Raw genomic sequence first — 14,250 nt, 5'->3', positions numbered from 1 at the left:
TACTATGGATTTACAAAACAAAGTACACACAGGCATCGTCTCTCCTTCTTTCTTGGCGCTTATATCTTAATGGGAGCAGCAAAAACACATATTCTTGAAATACCCATGACAAGTGTTCTATTATCAAGCACACAATGTCACAGTACACCGTGGAGGGAGGTGACACAAAATAGGGCAATTACAAAGTCAGAGGAATTAGTCTCGGAAGAAGTAGCCCTTGAGTTGTGACTTAAAGGAAATGGGGGAACACGAGGAGGAGGTGGGTGGATGACGTCACACAATGCGACCCACAGGTGTTTGTGAGGTATGGAGAGGAGGAACATAAGCAGCCATGCTGGTTGCAACACGCATGTGTCAGGAGTGAATGGGGGATGTGAGGAGGCGGGCAGGTGTCTGGCAGAACATATTCCCATTGGATGTGTCTCCCTTTGCCTTGGCATAGGTTTGTCCCTCTAGGGCCACTTTAGATTTTTGACCTTGGCTAAGTACCTTTCCATTTCTGGACCTCCCTCTGTTTCCTCATCTGTAAAAGGAAGGGGTTGTATTTATTTTTAGGTGATTTCTGGGGTCCCCAGCTAGTTCTAGACGCCAGGCTTTATGACGTGCTTGGAGCCCGTCAGCCATGCTGTGGGCTGTGTTCTGGCTGACAGACGGAGCTAAGCGAGATTTCCTGAGGAGATAGACAAAGACTTGCGAGAAGTTTGAGAGGAAGTACAAGGAATTAAAAGGTATAAATGTGTGCGTGTGTGTGCAGGCGTGTGAAGAAGACTTGGGGAAAGGGTGTGATTTGCTGACAATCCCAACAGAGCAAGACTGAGGAAAGGAAGGGCACAGCACATGGACAATCTCCTAGGGGGAAAGAACAGATGGGGTGCAGGGGTGAGTCAGACCCGGCTAAGACAGGAGGGGTCATGTGTGAGTGCACAGAGCTCTGCGTGTTTTGCAAGTTGCATGTCTGCGATGGAGGTGTGGGTCGGGGAGAAGGTGCCTCTGGGAACTATAGACAGTGAGCCTCTCTCTGAGGCTAAGGACAGAACAAATTACTGAAACCTAAGCAAACAATCTGAGAAGTAACGCGGCTCCTTTTACGATGTAAGTACCCCTAGCTGAAACAGAGTTTTGAGGGGTTTTATAAGCAAGTAACCAGGAGCAAGAGAGGCTGTGGTTTGTTTAGAGTTCTTAAACTGCTGTTGACGAAGTTTACCTTTAGAAAACTAAACATGAGTAGGATTGAGAGGAATATTTTGTCACAGAAAGGAAAATGTCATGGAAAAATAAAAAAAAAAGGTAAGACAGACGGGACTCTCAAGTTAGTAAAGGGGTTTCACAGATATTTCCAGGATGTAAGCCTAACTGATCAAGTTTTCTACGTCACCTGTTTGAGGCTTGAGAGTGACATTGTGAAGTTCATAGAGGACAAGAATGCACCTGAGAGCAACACACCTGGAAGGCAGTAATGGAGTCACATGTTCAGGGAGAATTTAATCATTTAACCTTTGGAGGGTGACAAGCCCTAGGGTATTTAGCTAAAACTCAACCTGGGAGCCCATTTTCTCAACCTACTGCTCTGGCCCACAGAACGCTGTCATGGGAAATGTGCAGTGGCCACACATAGGTAGAATTACTCTGCCCTGGAGGCTGGGTCATCTGCTCCTGGAACTCTGGCTGTTAGCACTTAGAAAGTCACAATGGAGCTGGAAGAGGTACGCAGGGCCATTGAAAAAAAGAGCTGCCATGTGTGAAGGATCAGAAAACATTAGGCCTCTCTGGCTGGGAAAGAAGTCTAAAGCAGACATGATTAAAAAAAAAAAAAAAATCACAATTGCCAAGGGTGGGATTAGGGTTATGAACTTTTATCAACTAATGAATACTATAACTTGAGAGAACAATTTCGTGTTATAGTTCATACAGGAGAAAGGCTGTAGGCATACGGAACTCGTATCTCAAGAGGTACCATAAAAACAATAAATAGGTTCCATAGATGTTAGTTCAACAATGGTATTTCAAACAGGGCTTTAAAGGAAGCAAGAGATTCCAATCAATTCAGTCATTCATTGAGCAACGGTGGCTGCCAGTCACTGGAGTGGGCCTTCGACACAAAATAACAACAGTAATAACATTTTATTTTAGGGAGACCCCCCCCCATCATCCTGTCCCATGGGGCCCCTATCTGAGACAAAGGTTGGTTTGACCTGCCGAGGCATCCCTTGCCTTTTTGTTCCCATGCCATATATTCTGGTGTGGATTGAGCAGCAAGATGAGAAAGAAAAGAGAAGGCAGGCTTTTCGGGCCTGGCATCTTTAGGAGGAACCATCTGGACTTTCCTAGTGAAGGAGGAGCAGCAGTGCTGTAAGCCACAAGGGGCTTTCCAGTGACCTGTCACCTGGGGACATTTCCCAGCAGGCCCTGAGGAGGGCATGCCGTTGTAGAAGAGGCTTCTCCAGTTCACTTTGACACCAGTTAGAGACTGCAGAGCGAGGCTTCTTGCCCTCATCACAAACACCACACTTGCCGTCTCCTCCTGCCTCTCTCCTTGGCAATCAAGGTACAGAATTTCCTGATGTTTTGATTGTGGGGACCTAGGTTATTCTCAGGAAATTCACACCCCTCTTTCTGGCTCAGTGGTACACTGCAAACTTTCCTCTGTGTGAAACGCAGACCAAGCCTCCAGGCTGAGACGGTTCCCTTTCTTTTTTCCTTCTCCTCCATCTTGCCTCCATTCTATTGGGAGGAATGGCCGCAAGGAGAGGGGCAGGAGAGGAGCTGGGGAAAGACCACAGTTCAGTTGGCCAAGCTCTTCAAGCATAAAGGGCTGTAGTGGTGAGAGAGGCGACCCCTCCATTTGCATCTCTCCACTAAGGAAGGAGCTAAACTGCAGTAGGAGGGACTTCAACAAAACATGTCAAAATCTATTCAGAAAGCTAAGAGATCCACGCGCTAAGTGAAAGAACTACGTGGACGATGGCTCTGAGATATTTCCGTGGACAGATGAGCATCACTGCCCTGGAATGGTGTTTGGGAGAGGACCAGCTGAGCACCCAAGACCCTCAGACCGCACAACTGGCCAGTCAGCCCTGGACAGAGAGCTGTCACTTTGAGGCCGAGGGGCTGTTTTACGCCCACCGGGCACTAGAGGGCACCTCAGCGCCGGAGAGGGCCTCTGAGGGGCAGCATAGCTGTAGCCCAGGGCAGGGTGAGTGGGTGGGGGGCCCCTCTGGCCCTTGGGCCCTTGGGGCTTCACATCTCTAACTGCCCTCGGGGTTGGAAGGAAGTCCCAGCTCTGCAAGAAGCCTTATCACAGCTGTTTGCTAACAACTATTATACATGAGAACAAATTACGACCAGGAGCAAGGAAGGACAGAGTGGATTTAAGAGTTAGAGCTGAGTAGGGTGGGAGAGGGCAGCTGTGTTGAGGCGGGGCCCTGTTTACTCAGTTTTGGGAAGATGGGGAGGGCAGCTGTGGGTCAGGGATCCTACTCGGAGGGGTAGCTCGGGCATAGGGAGGCCACTGGAGCGGGCTGGGGCGCCAGCAGGGGTGGGACTGAGAGGCCAACAGGATGAAGCAGAAGACGGAAGCTGCAAAGGCAGAGGAAGGAGGGGCAGTGGTGGCAGCGGGGCAGGTGACAGCCAACATTAGCTGGGCTTAGTGGAGGGACGGTTAACCAGCACTGCCTTTTTGATGACCACCACACCCCACTTGGTTCCACAGAAATGACCTACCATAACCACTTATCCCATCCCTTCCCTACATGCACACATACACACACACACACACACACGTGCACATACGCACCCTACTTCTCTGAGAGCCGTTTTCCTTTTCAAGTAGGGAGAGATGACCTACCCAGGTTATAACTAACAAGCACGTGAGCAGTCCACAGAGGAATTCACTTTGAACCCTCACCTCCTACCCCGACCCTCCCACCGCGCTCCATCCTGACCTTCAGGCCTGAAGCTGGCCAACTATTCTGCCCCTCCCCCTCTCCTCCCTTGGCTAAGCCAGCTGGGCCTGGGGGTGGGAGCAGCTTCCAGCCTGGAAGACCTGGGTGGCCTGGACCCTTCCTCTGGATTGCAGGCTATTTCAACATTTCCTTTTGTCTACTCCCAGTCAGGAGGGACCCCAGGAGGAGAATCTGAGGACCACAGAGGGGGTTCAGCTGGCTGCAGGAAAGAAAGGAGAGGACACCACCCCGGAACCTAAGTCCCAGCCAGCCCTCCCCAGTCTCTCCCTACAGCCTGGGAGCTGCGGTCCTGGTCTCCTGGAGCCACACCCCGTCACTTCAGTGGCCTCTGTGTTTCTGCGTGGGTTCATCGGGGATTCTACAGTTTCTCCTGCTTTATGCCAAAAAGCATCTAGACGCTTTCCTTTCCAGTTAATGAACATCTTCTCACTGCAGTGTTACCCTTTTTCCTGTCATTTTTTCCAAGAGGTGGGAGTCCTCTGCGTGAAAAAGTAAGATGCTACAAACATACAGACTGGAACTTGGTTGCTTTTCCTGGCACCCCCACTCTAACCGGCCTGCTCCCCACTCTGCTCATTTCAAAGCGGGGAGGGTGTGTGACAGAGCAGCAATGGTGGTCTTGTTACTCCATTTGGCCAGCACACACTTGTGCGTGGCTAGTGGGCCTCATGAAAGCTGCAAAGCGGCCCAGCCAGGGCCATCCTGGGGGCCAGATCACGCCGCCATGGAAGACTGCTGTGTGTATGTCTAGGGCTCCCTGGGTAAAGGCCCCCACGATAGGGCTGCACTGGCAAACAGTGAATTTGCTGTGTTTTTCATGGGCATCCTCCAAAGTTTCTTTCTGGAGCCCTCGTTTAATTTGAAAGCAACGTTTTAATATCTATTTTACTCCTGAGCTTTCAAACTAAAGAGGGGTGTCAAATCGTGATGACAGTTTCCATACTCACGATGCCTCTGGTTAGATGGTGATTACAGGACCTGTGCCCCGTCCAGCTCCCTGACCTGCAGCCGCCCACAGTCCTCTCGACGGTTAAGCTCTCCTCTCTCTAAGAGCTCTTTCCCTTGGTGTCCCTTCACCAAGATCTTCCATCTTCTCCTGGACTCCAGATCTTCCATCTTCTCCTGGACTCCCTGCTATCCAACCTCTAAGTCATTGGGCGGCAGCCTACCTCCTCTATCAGTCTAACCAAAGAAGCACAGGCTTTGGGTCAGGCAGCTTTGCGTTCAAGCTTCAGCTCACTAGTTAGAAGCTCTGTGACCTTGGGCAAGTAGCTTCACCTCTCTAAACCTCATTTCCCCACCTGTAAAATGGGGTAATGACAGTATCTACTTCCTTGAGTTAGATGCATGAAATGATTCATGTAAAGTACTTAACATATTGTTAGCATATAGCAAGTGGGAATATATGTTAACCACCATGACTCATAATAAAAAACCTCTAAATGGCTCTTGAACTGGTGTTCAGTGACCCAAGCGAGGAACTGGGACTCATCTTAAACTAATTTTTTCCTCAACTCTAATTCTAATTTTTCAATTCTAATTTTTTCCCTCAACTCTACCGAAAATTCATCCAGAATGGTCTATTCTACCTCCTGAGGCTTTAGTTCATGCTTACCATCCCTCTCCTGGACTATACCAAGAGGCCCAACTGGTGTCTCACTGACTACAATCTCATTCCCTGCCTCCATTCCAGGGCTTCTCAAACTTTCATATGCCTACAAATAAGTGGGTGGGGGTGGGGTGGGGGAGCGGTAGGGGTGGGTGATGTTAAAATGAAGGTTCAGAAGGTAGTAGGGGAGTGGGGAGCCGAGTCTGCATTTCTACCAAACTCCCAGGATCCCAAAACTGCTGGTTCAGACCACACTTTGAGTAGCAGCAAAGCTCTACTCTTCCCCTTATTCTCTTTCTAAAAAGCTAGACTTGTGGCAATCACTTTGTAGTGCATATAGATGTCGTATTATAATTCTGTACACCTGAAACTTATATAGTAAAATAATTTTACAAAATCTAATCCAAAAAAGGTGACGTTTCAACAGTCTTAGGAACACATGGATCTGTCTCTTGCTGGAGTCTGTATGCTACTTCAAAAAAATAATAGGCTACATTAAAAAACAAACAATCCCATCAAATGATATCAATCTCCTGCCTGAAGATCTTTAAAGAACTTCACAATTTTACCTAAACCACCCTTTCAGTGTTGCTTCCTTCTGTTCTGTCTCACACAGCATATGTCCTGGCCACACACAAGCATCTCAAAATGCCATGCATTTCCATCACTTTGTACCTCTGCGCATGCTGTCTCCTCTGTGAGGACTGCCTCTCCTCATCTTCCTTGCCTCTTGGACACCCAACTTGTTTTTTCCAAGACTCAGCCTAAGTGTCACCTCTTCCAGGAAGATTTCCTCAGCCTCCATGGCAAAGTTATTCATGCTTTCTGCTGTGTCTCCTTTGCAATTTGTTTATACTGCTAGAATAGGATGTAGCTCATCTCATTATAGGTAGCTGTCTACACAGCTGTCCCACTAGTTAGATTTTAAGCTCCTTGTCTTATCTCTTTGTGTCCCACGCACCTGACACTGAGCAGACACTAAAATTTGAGTGCAAGAGAAGGAGGGAGGACAGTGGAAGAGGGATGTTGAAACTTGAGGTTTATCTGAGCTTCTACCTTCCAGGACTGGGTGCCTGATGAACACACCATCACCCCCTGGTGGTAGTGTAGCAAAATTGCCGGTTCAATGTTTTTTGAAAGGCCATATATACTTCTTTTCAAGTATGGATCAGCATCACAAGTTTGGAAATCAAGATCCCAAAAGACTCTGCCAGCCCTCACAGATCACTTCCCAGTTCCTCTGGACCACTCAGTACAGGTTTCTACACACACAAGGTAAGTCATGCACATCGATTTCAAGCCAGTGATGAGGTAAAGGCAGCTTACCCTCAGGTTTCTCTCCCACTGCAGTGAGTTCAGACTCCTGGCTCGGCTCACTGGTTCCGTACACGTTGATGGCGCGCACACGGAATTTATACTCTCGGTCAGGCAGTAGGTCTTGAACGTTAAATGAAGTGCTGCGGCACGTGGCTAGTTCCTTCCACGTCTTGTCCACTGAATCCCAGATCTCCACACTGTAGGACTGGACAGCACTGCCCCCATCATACGAGGAGCCGTACCAGGACAGGGTGAGGGAAGAGGTCCGGATGTCAGAGGCACAAGGCGTGCCGGCGGGGGGGTCTGGCTTGTCTGGGATAGAAAAGCGCAATATTAGCCAACTCCTCAGAATTGCAAGGGAGGAAAGTTTTTGAATTAGCAGTGTTGTGGGGGAGAAGCCTAGAGAACCCAAGGTGACTCTGGTTCCCTCAGCTACACAGTCACGCCTATGTACAAACCCACCTCTAGGGAAAGCCCTACCGATATCTATTTGTTCAGAGAAACTCTTTTTTGGCTAGTTTTCCAGTGTCTAAATCATGACTTCCTGTACTTTGCCCAAGTCATAAACATATTTCTCAGAGTAAACAGATCTAGGAAGCTGCCCAGAAGGCGGGGACTGCTTCCCATCAAAAATATGTTTTGAGAGAGAGTTCAGTGCGTGTGTGTGTGTGTGTCCTTCAGGCCCTAGGTTAGTGACTTGTGACATAACTAGGAGTCAGGCTTCACTTTCTCTGGACTTGGGAAACGCCATCTCCCCTGAGGGGTGTAGCACAGTGAGCTCTGAAGTCAGACAGATCCAGGTTTGCACATGGCTCTGACCCCATTCACTAGTTGTTACTGTGCCTCAGTTTCCTCATCTGTAAAATGTGAATCATAATAGCACTTGGATCACAAGGTGGTTATGAGACGTTCTTAGAAAAGTGGCTGGCTTGAATAGCTATTCCTGTAGGAGTTTATGGTTTTATACTACAGAAAAGTTACTCCTACCCTACCTCTTTCAATCCTCATAGGACACGTAGAAAATAAGGTAAAGAATTTTAAAAGCAAACCATAGTAGCAAATCGCAACCACCTCTAAGGGCTGGAAAATGAGCTGAGGACACAAGAAGTGGCCCTTTGGCTGGCTGCCTTCCCATTCAGACCAGTACGCTAAGAACCAGTAACACTGCCAAATTCAAAGCCAATCACAGCAGTCAATGCTTTAATGAGGTTCTTGAATTCTGCTGATTTTGTCAGTTGCTATTTTTCAGATTTAGTTTTTGCAGGTGGTTCATTTAGTTACAGATATCGGTGCTCAGTCACCTTTCATCCCCCCAAAGCAATTTAAGGTGCAGAGCTCCCCCAAATAGGAATAGGAATTAAAACCATGCTTTTATGCTCTGTGAATTTATAAGCTATGTGAACTCTAGTGAATTCCTGAACTTCCAAGACTAGATTGTTTGTCTTTTTCATTTTGAAAAAGGGTGCTTATATGTACTGTGTTTCCCCCAGAATAAGACCTAACCGGAAAATAAGCCCTAGCATGATTTTTCAGCGTGACATCCCCTGAACATAAGCCATAATGTGCCTTTTGGAGCAAAAATTCATATTAAGACCCAGTCTTATTTTGGGGGGAAACACAGTATCTACCTTTTAGGGATTTTGCAAGCATCAATTAAGCAAACTCAGGTAAAGTGCTTGACTTTTACTCTCCCACCCCTCAACAAGACAGGAAGACCAAAGGAAGTTCCTGCAAATGCCCCTGTGCATATGGGGAAGAGAAAAGTAGTGTGTGTGTGTGTGTGTGTGTGTGTGTGTGTGTGTGTGTGTGTTGACATATACACACACATATACACATACATATTCATTCTTTCCCCCACCCCCAAGCCTTTCTGTTTCTACACTCCAGCGAAGAAGGCACTGCTGGAAACCGTCCATTCCCTGCAACCAAGCCCGGACCTTGCCCAGGGCTGATTCTGTGATTGTGACAGAGCCACTTTCTGCAGTCGCTCTGGAGGCCTCCTGTGATGGAACCACTTTCACTGGTTGTTTAATATGTTCTCTTAGAAAAACGATTTGTTCTGAAAGATATATTGGTCTTTATAGAAATACTTCTGGTGTTGGCTAAGATGTTTATTACTCTAAACTCTCTTGGAGGCAAGTGGTCCAAGTCCTCTCAAGACCCAGCTAAGGAAGTAAAGAAGCCTAAGGAGGGATGAAAGACAGACTTGTTGCTTCGCCCACAGAAAACCGCCTGGAAAACGTCGGATTGGACACGTTTAGAGTCATGTGGGTTTATATAATGAATGCACTCCACTCCACTGACTGACTTTCTCCCCTTGTGCTTTGGTCAAGAAGAGAAAATATTGAGAAATGGGTATTTCAGAAGAGGTACTATTTGTACCCTACCTTGTTCCAGATGTCTCTTGGCTGAAAGAGAACTGACATATGACATATGTCACTCCCTGAAGTACAAAAGAAGATGCAAAATTTGGAGAGCGGGGCTTTAACCCCAAGTGAAACTTCAGTGCTTTCAAGGAATGTGAATTAAGGAGTTCAGAAAAGACCCAAGTCTGAAGTGGTATGAGACTGGAAGCCAATCTCCTGCCCCCCACACCTGTCTTAGGGCCATGGGCTGTGTTCTTTCCCACCTGCAGAGCCCCACGCAGAGGTGGGACTAGCCAGGGATGAAAACGCTCAGAACAGGGCGCCTGTGAGCCTGCCGTTCATGCTAAACACACAGCCGTTCCAGGTCTGGGCGGGAGACCTGGGGCATGGCCTGGGAAAGGGGAGGTGGGCTCAGTGTCTAGGTCCCTGAGCTCCACGCTTCCTGGGAATTCTCCCATGCCTCCCTACAGACCTAACTAACAGAATGGGAAATGCTGAGTCCAAGGGAAGGGTCTCCGATGGCACCAGCTCCAGGATTTTCTATTCAGCAAGTGTCCGCGTTTCTGAGAAAATGGAGATCTCACGGCTACTGCTCCACACTAGAGTAACCGCCCTGGTAGTCTCTGCAAGCCTGTGTGTTTGAAGATGACCTGTGTCTGTGCCTACTCCCACCTGGACCTCCTGTTCACAGAATGGCAGGGGGCTGCAAGGGCCCCCATTGTCGTCCCCCTGGGTAATCTCAGCCCTTGAGGCTAAGGCACCTTGCTTACTAAGAATACCCAGTGGCAGAGCCAAAAGGTGATTCCAAAAAAATCTGCAGAGCCTCGCTCCAGGGGCTTTTTATTTTCCAGGCCATCAGGTGGAATAAGATCAAGAATACATCTTGCTTAAACCCAAGTCACGCATTATGGAACTCTCCTGCCCGTAAAAATCATGCAATTCCCGGCTCAGATAGTATTTGGGGATTGCTGGGTATCTGGGGATCTCTTTACTTTGTTTTTCTCCTTTAGAGATATGCAAAGTGGCCTGTTTTTCTCATGCTGGAAAAGTTACAGGAAGGAATTCATCTGGGTCAGGCTGCTCTCTCCTGCCCGAGCAGCCCCCCTCCCCAGCCCTCCGACTCCCGGCTGTGATTAGAGGCTGCAGGCAGAGGCCCTCTGAGCTGCCACAAATCCCTCCCCTGTCCTTAACATGTAATAATCATAAGCCTTTAGAAACGCTAAACATCGCCCATTTAAAGTAACTGAAGGGAAAGGCTAATTTTCATTATCCTTTAAAAATAGGAGTCATAGACTATCTGAGGAGAACGTGGTACTTTAAAGAACATACCAGAAAAGAAGTTTATTGCTAACAAGTAGAAGTTGTGTTAAATCAGCCTTATTTAGCTGGGCTGTAAACGGATGCTTCCAAAATGCTGGAACCTCATCCAGAGCAGGCCAAACAATTCCCGTTTCATCTCATTTACTTTGTACATCTAGTTAACCAACCCTGATCAGATAATACACAGATATCCACAGATGTCTTTAGAGACGCGCAGGTAAATCTGGGCTTAATCCAGGTTTACTTTGGACTAATTCTAAATCCACGGGCTCTGAATGAATGTGGCTTCGCTGTTTCCATCAATGCGAGTCCTCATTTTATTGAGCAATTCTATTCTTAGCTCTGTGAGGGGGAGGCAGACAGAAAGCCCCGTTCCCCTCCATTCCATTCCCCTCCCAGGACGGCATTTAACATGCTGCTCCTGCCAGCTGGCGGGCAGCCACGCCAATGGCCCTGTCAGTACTGGCCGAGGAGAATAAGAAACTAAACCATAAAAGGCCAGAACTGCAGCTCGTGCAGTGGTGATGGGGGAGGGGAGCGTGTGGCACCGAGTGGAGCCTTGCCCGAGTGGGGGTAGGGGGCACTCATCACAGAAACGCAGTGCAGAGGAGTTGACCCGAAGTTCCCCGGGCAGGGGCAGATGAGACAGAACACCCAGGAAAACTGGAAACCAGTGCTTGCTGATGCGTGAGGGCATGGGGCCAGGTCTAAATGTAAAGGCAGACTAGATGACGGGCACCAATGCCCCCCACCCCCCAAGTGTTCCTGACTCCATGGGGTTAACTGCTGAAATAAACATCCAGTCCCCAAGGAGAGGAAGAGTGAGGAAAGCCCCCACCCCCGTCTTTTACAGATGAGAAACCCATTCCCGGACCCCAAACCCAGTACACTGACTTCCCAGATTTAAAACACCTGACCTAAGGCAACAAAAGAAAGGTCTGATCAATAACCACCAGGTCAAAGGCTTTCATGTGCACCACGTGTGAAGAACCACAAATGCACAAGGACGTGGCCTACTATCCATCAGTCTGTTCTGTCACCTGCTGTTTCTTTTCTGTCCTGAGTACCTGCCACATGGAGGTGGCAAGGAGCTGAGCACGACTGACAATGGGAGACCAGGGAGCGGGCTAGTCGGATATTTCAGACTTGACAATGGCATGAACCACACGGTGAGTGGGACGGGGAGGAAAAATGAACTTGAGCATCTGGCTGGAGACAGACGGCACCAGGACTCAGAAGACAAGAAAAAAGAAATGGATTTAGGATTAGGAGGTCATGGTGACCTCAGAAGGGTGGTCCCAGTACACTACTCGGGTGTGGAGGGGAGGCTGCAGGGAGCTGAAGCGCGCCAGGGAGTAAAGGAACAGAGTGGGAGTAGGAACAGAAACCCTCTTTCAGAGGGTTTGACCACGAAGAGAGCGCAGGAGAGAGATGGCCGGGTGGCTAGAGAAACACAGGATATTGCAGCAGTTACGCATGCCTGTGTGTTTGGCTAAGACGCGAGAGCTCTGGCAACATTTATGGGAGGAGTAGAGGAGGAGTTGAAGGGAAGAGAAAAGGGGGGTGGTGTAGCCCCCAAGAGGCTGGGATTCAGTGTAGGAGCAGGAAGCAGCCTCAGGGAGAGAAAGGTGGACCACACCCAGACCCTGGAGGGCGGAATCAGCCGTAGGTGTGGGGCCATGATGGTGAGCAAGGTCATGCCTGATGCCTCCTAAGTCTCAGAGAAGCCGAAGGACAAAGCCTGCGGGGTGATAAACTATCACAGACCAGCCGTGACACCTTGGCTGAGCCTGGAATTGGATTAAGTCTGGGGGTTGATGTGATCTTCCTGTAATGCCCCCCAAATCACGTGTAGGGGCAGTGAAATCAGAAGGAACAATCGATTCAAGGTGAAGACTTGCAGGGGACTCAGTGGGGTATCAGGCAGTGGACCACAGGGGACAGGGACGTTCAGGTGCCAGCAGGAAAGGGCCTGGGGCAGTGGGGCTCAGGGTCTCCAAAGGGCAGAAAGAAAGAGAAGCCAGGAAGGGATTCACAGGAAGAGGAGAACACTGTGGGGGTGTGTGTGCAGGGTCTGGGTGCTCAGTGAGCATGAAGCACAGCAATGGTGTGAGAGCAAGGAGAGGGAAATGAGGCTGTGGGCAGAGACCACGGCTGCTCCCGGGGCAGGCCCAGCGTCCTGCAGGGGCTGTCTACCTTTCCTGCCTCTGACTTCCAGGCCACCCATCCGCACTCACCGACCACAGTGAGGTTGACCTGGGCCTGCCTGCTGCCCAGCTTGTTCTCCACCAGCAGGGTGTAACAGCCACAGTGCTCCTGGCGGGCCGCCAGGATGGTGAGCTTGCTGCCGCTCTCGCTGTTCTCCAGCTTGATGTGCTCGCTCTCCTGGATCTGCGGGCAGAGAGTGGGCAGGTGCTGGGACATGGGCAGGAAAGGAACGGGGCTCCGACCCTCACTCCCCACTCCCTGAGGGATGCAACTGCACGAGCTGTGTGAGGCTGGTTTTGTCTGGGCTCTGGGCTTCCCCCTAGGGTCCCTCCTCTCCTGCATCCAGAGCTAGACCTCCCTGAGGGGACCAGATCTGGGACAGACAGGAAGGTGCTGAGTAGGGTCAGGGAAATGAATGCTGCAGTTGCTGCTCCAAACTGGAGTTCAGGAGCGTCCCGGTCTCCTTGCACCACCCTGGGATGCGGTGGGAGAACACATCTGAGCAAAGCCCACCCCGGCAGAGTCTGACCTTTTCTGTGCTGTTGAAGCCATAGCCACTAGCTACGTGGCTATTTAAAATTTAATTAATTAAGCGGAAACAGCCCAAACATCCATTCACTAAGGAATGGATAAACAAAATGTGGTATATCCAGACAATGGAATACTATTTGGCTATAAAAAAAGAATGAAAGACTGATTCATGCTACAACATGGATGAGCCCTGAAAACATTATGCTACGTTAAAAAACCCAGACACTAAAGAAAACATATTATATGATCCAATTTATATGAAATGCCCAGAATAGGCAAATCCATAGAGACAGAAAGTAGCTTAGTGGTTGCCAGGGCCTGGGGGAAGGGAAGGAATGACTGCTAATGAGTCTGGAGTTTCTTTTTGGGGTGATAATGTTCTGGAAATAGATCATTAGGATGGTTGCACAACCTTGTGAATATACTAAAAACCACCATCAAAGGGTTTATTTAAGAGGGTGAATTTTTTTGGTATGTGAATGATATCTCAACAAAGCCATTATAACAACTTTTAAATACTTAAAAGTTAAAACTCAGTTCCACTAATCACACTTCAAGTGCTCAAAAGTTACATATGGTTAGTGCATACTGGATAACAGACATGGGGCATTGCCATCACTACATGAAGTTCTGTTGGACAGATGGAACTTGGCTAAATGTCTCTGAAAAGGGATGGGAGCCCACCTTACTTTAGACAACACTGGCCCACACATGCTTTGGCCAAACATGCTTAGGATGTTAAAGACCAGCTTCTCTTCTTCACGTTTTGAGATCAACCCTCCTTTCCCTCCTGGTACTAGCCTTTCTTCTCTGGGCCTTAGGACAACTTGAATGGTTTGGAAATAGAGCAACAGAGAGCTCAGAAGAAATCACGCCTTCTGTAGATCCAGTGCCAGCCCACTGTTCTGGGGCCTCTGCTGATCACACATACGGGCAC

At 48.8% G+C, this 14,250-nt stretch overlaps 1 protein-coding gene across 6 annotated transcripts in view; it reads right to left on the bottom strand.

Moving 5' to 3' along the window:
* Window positions 1-14,250, bottom strand: part of MYLK (myosin light chain kinase) — a 241,530-nt gene that overhangs the window by 30,747 nt on the left and 196,533 nt on the right. For all 6 annotated transcript variants that reach the window (XM_019738977.2, XM_019738976.2, XM_019738974.2 and 3 more), the window contains 2 exons: window positions 12,812-12,965; window positions 6,898-7,200 (listed from right to left, as the gene is read on the bottom strand). In XM_019738977.2, coding sequence (XP_019594536.2) covers window positions 6,898-7,200; window positions 12,812-12,965 — 457 coding nt within the window. The remainder of the gene's footprint in view (window positions 1-6,897; window positions 7,201-12,811; window positions 12,966-14,250) is intronic.

Source organism: Rhinolophus sinicus, linkage group LG01 (assembly GCF_036562045.2).
Source record: "Rhinolophus sinicus isolate RSC01 linkage group LG01, ASM3656204v1, whole genome shotgun sequence".
NCBI lineage: Eukaryota > Metazoa > Chordata > Mammalia > Chiroptera > Rhinolophidae > Rhinolophus > Rhinolophus sinicus.
Note: the sequence above shows the minus strand (reverse complement) of the source record. Positions and strands in the feature narration are given on the sequence as shown.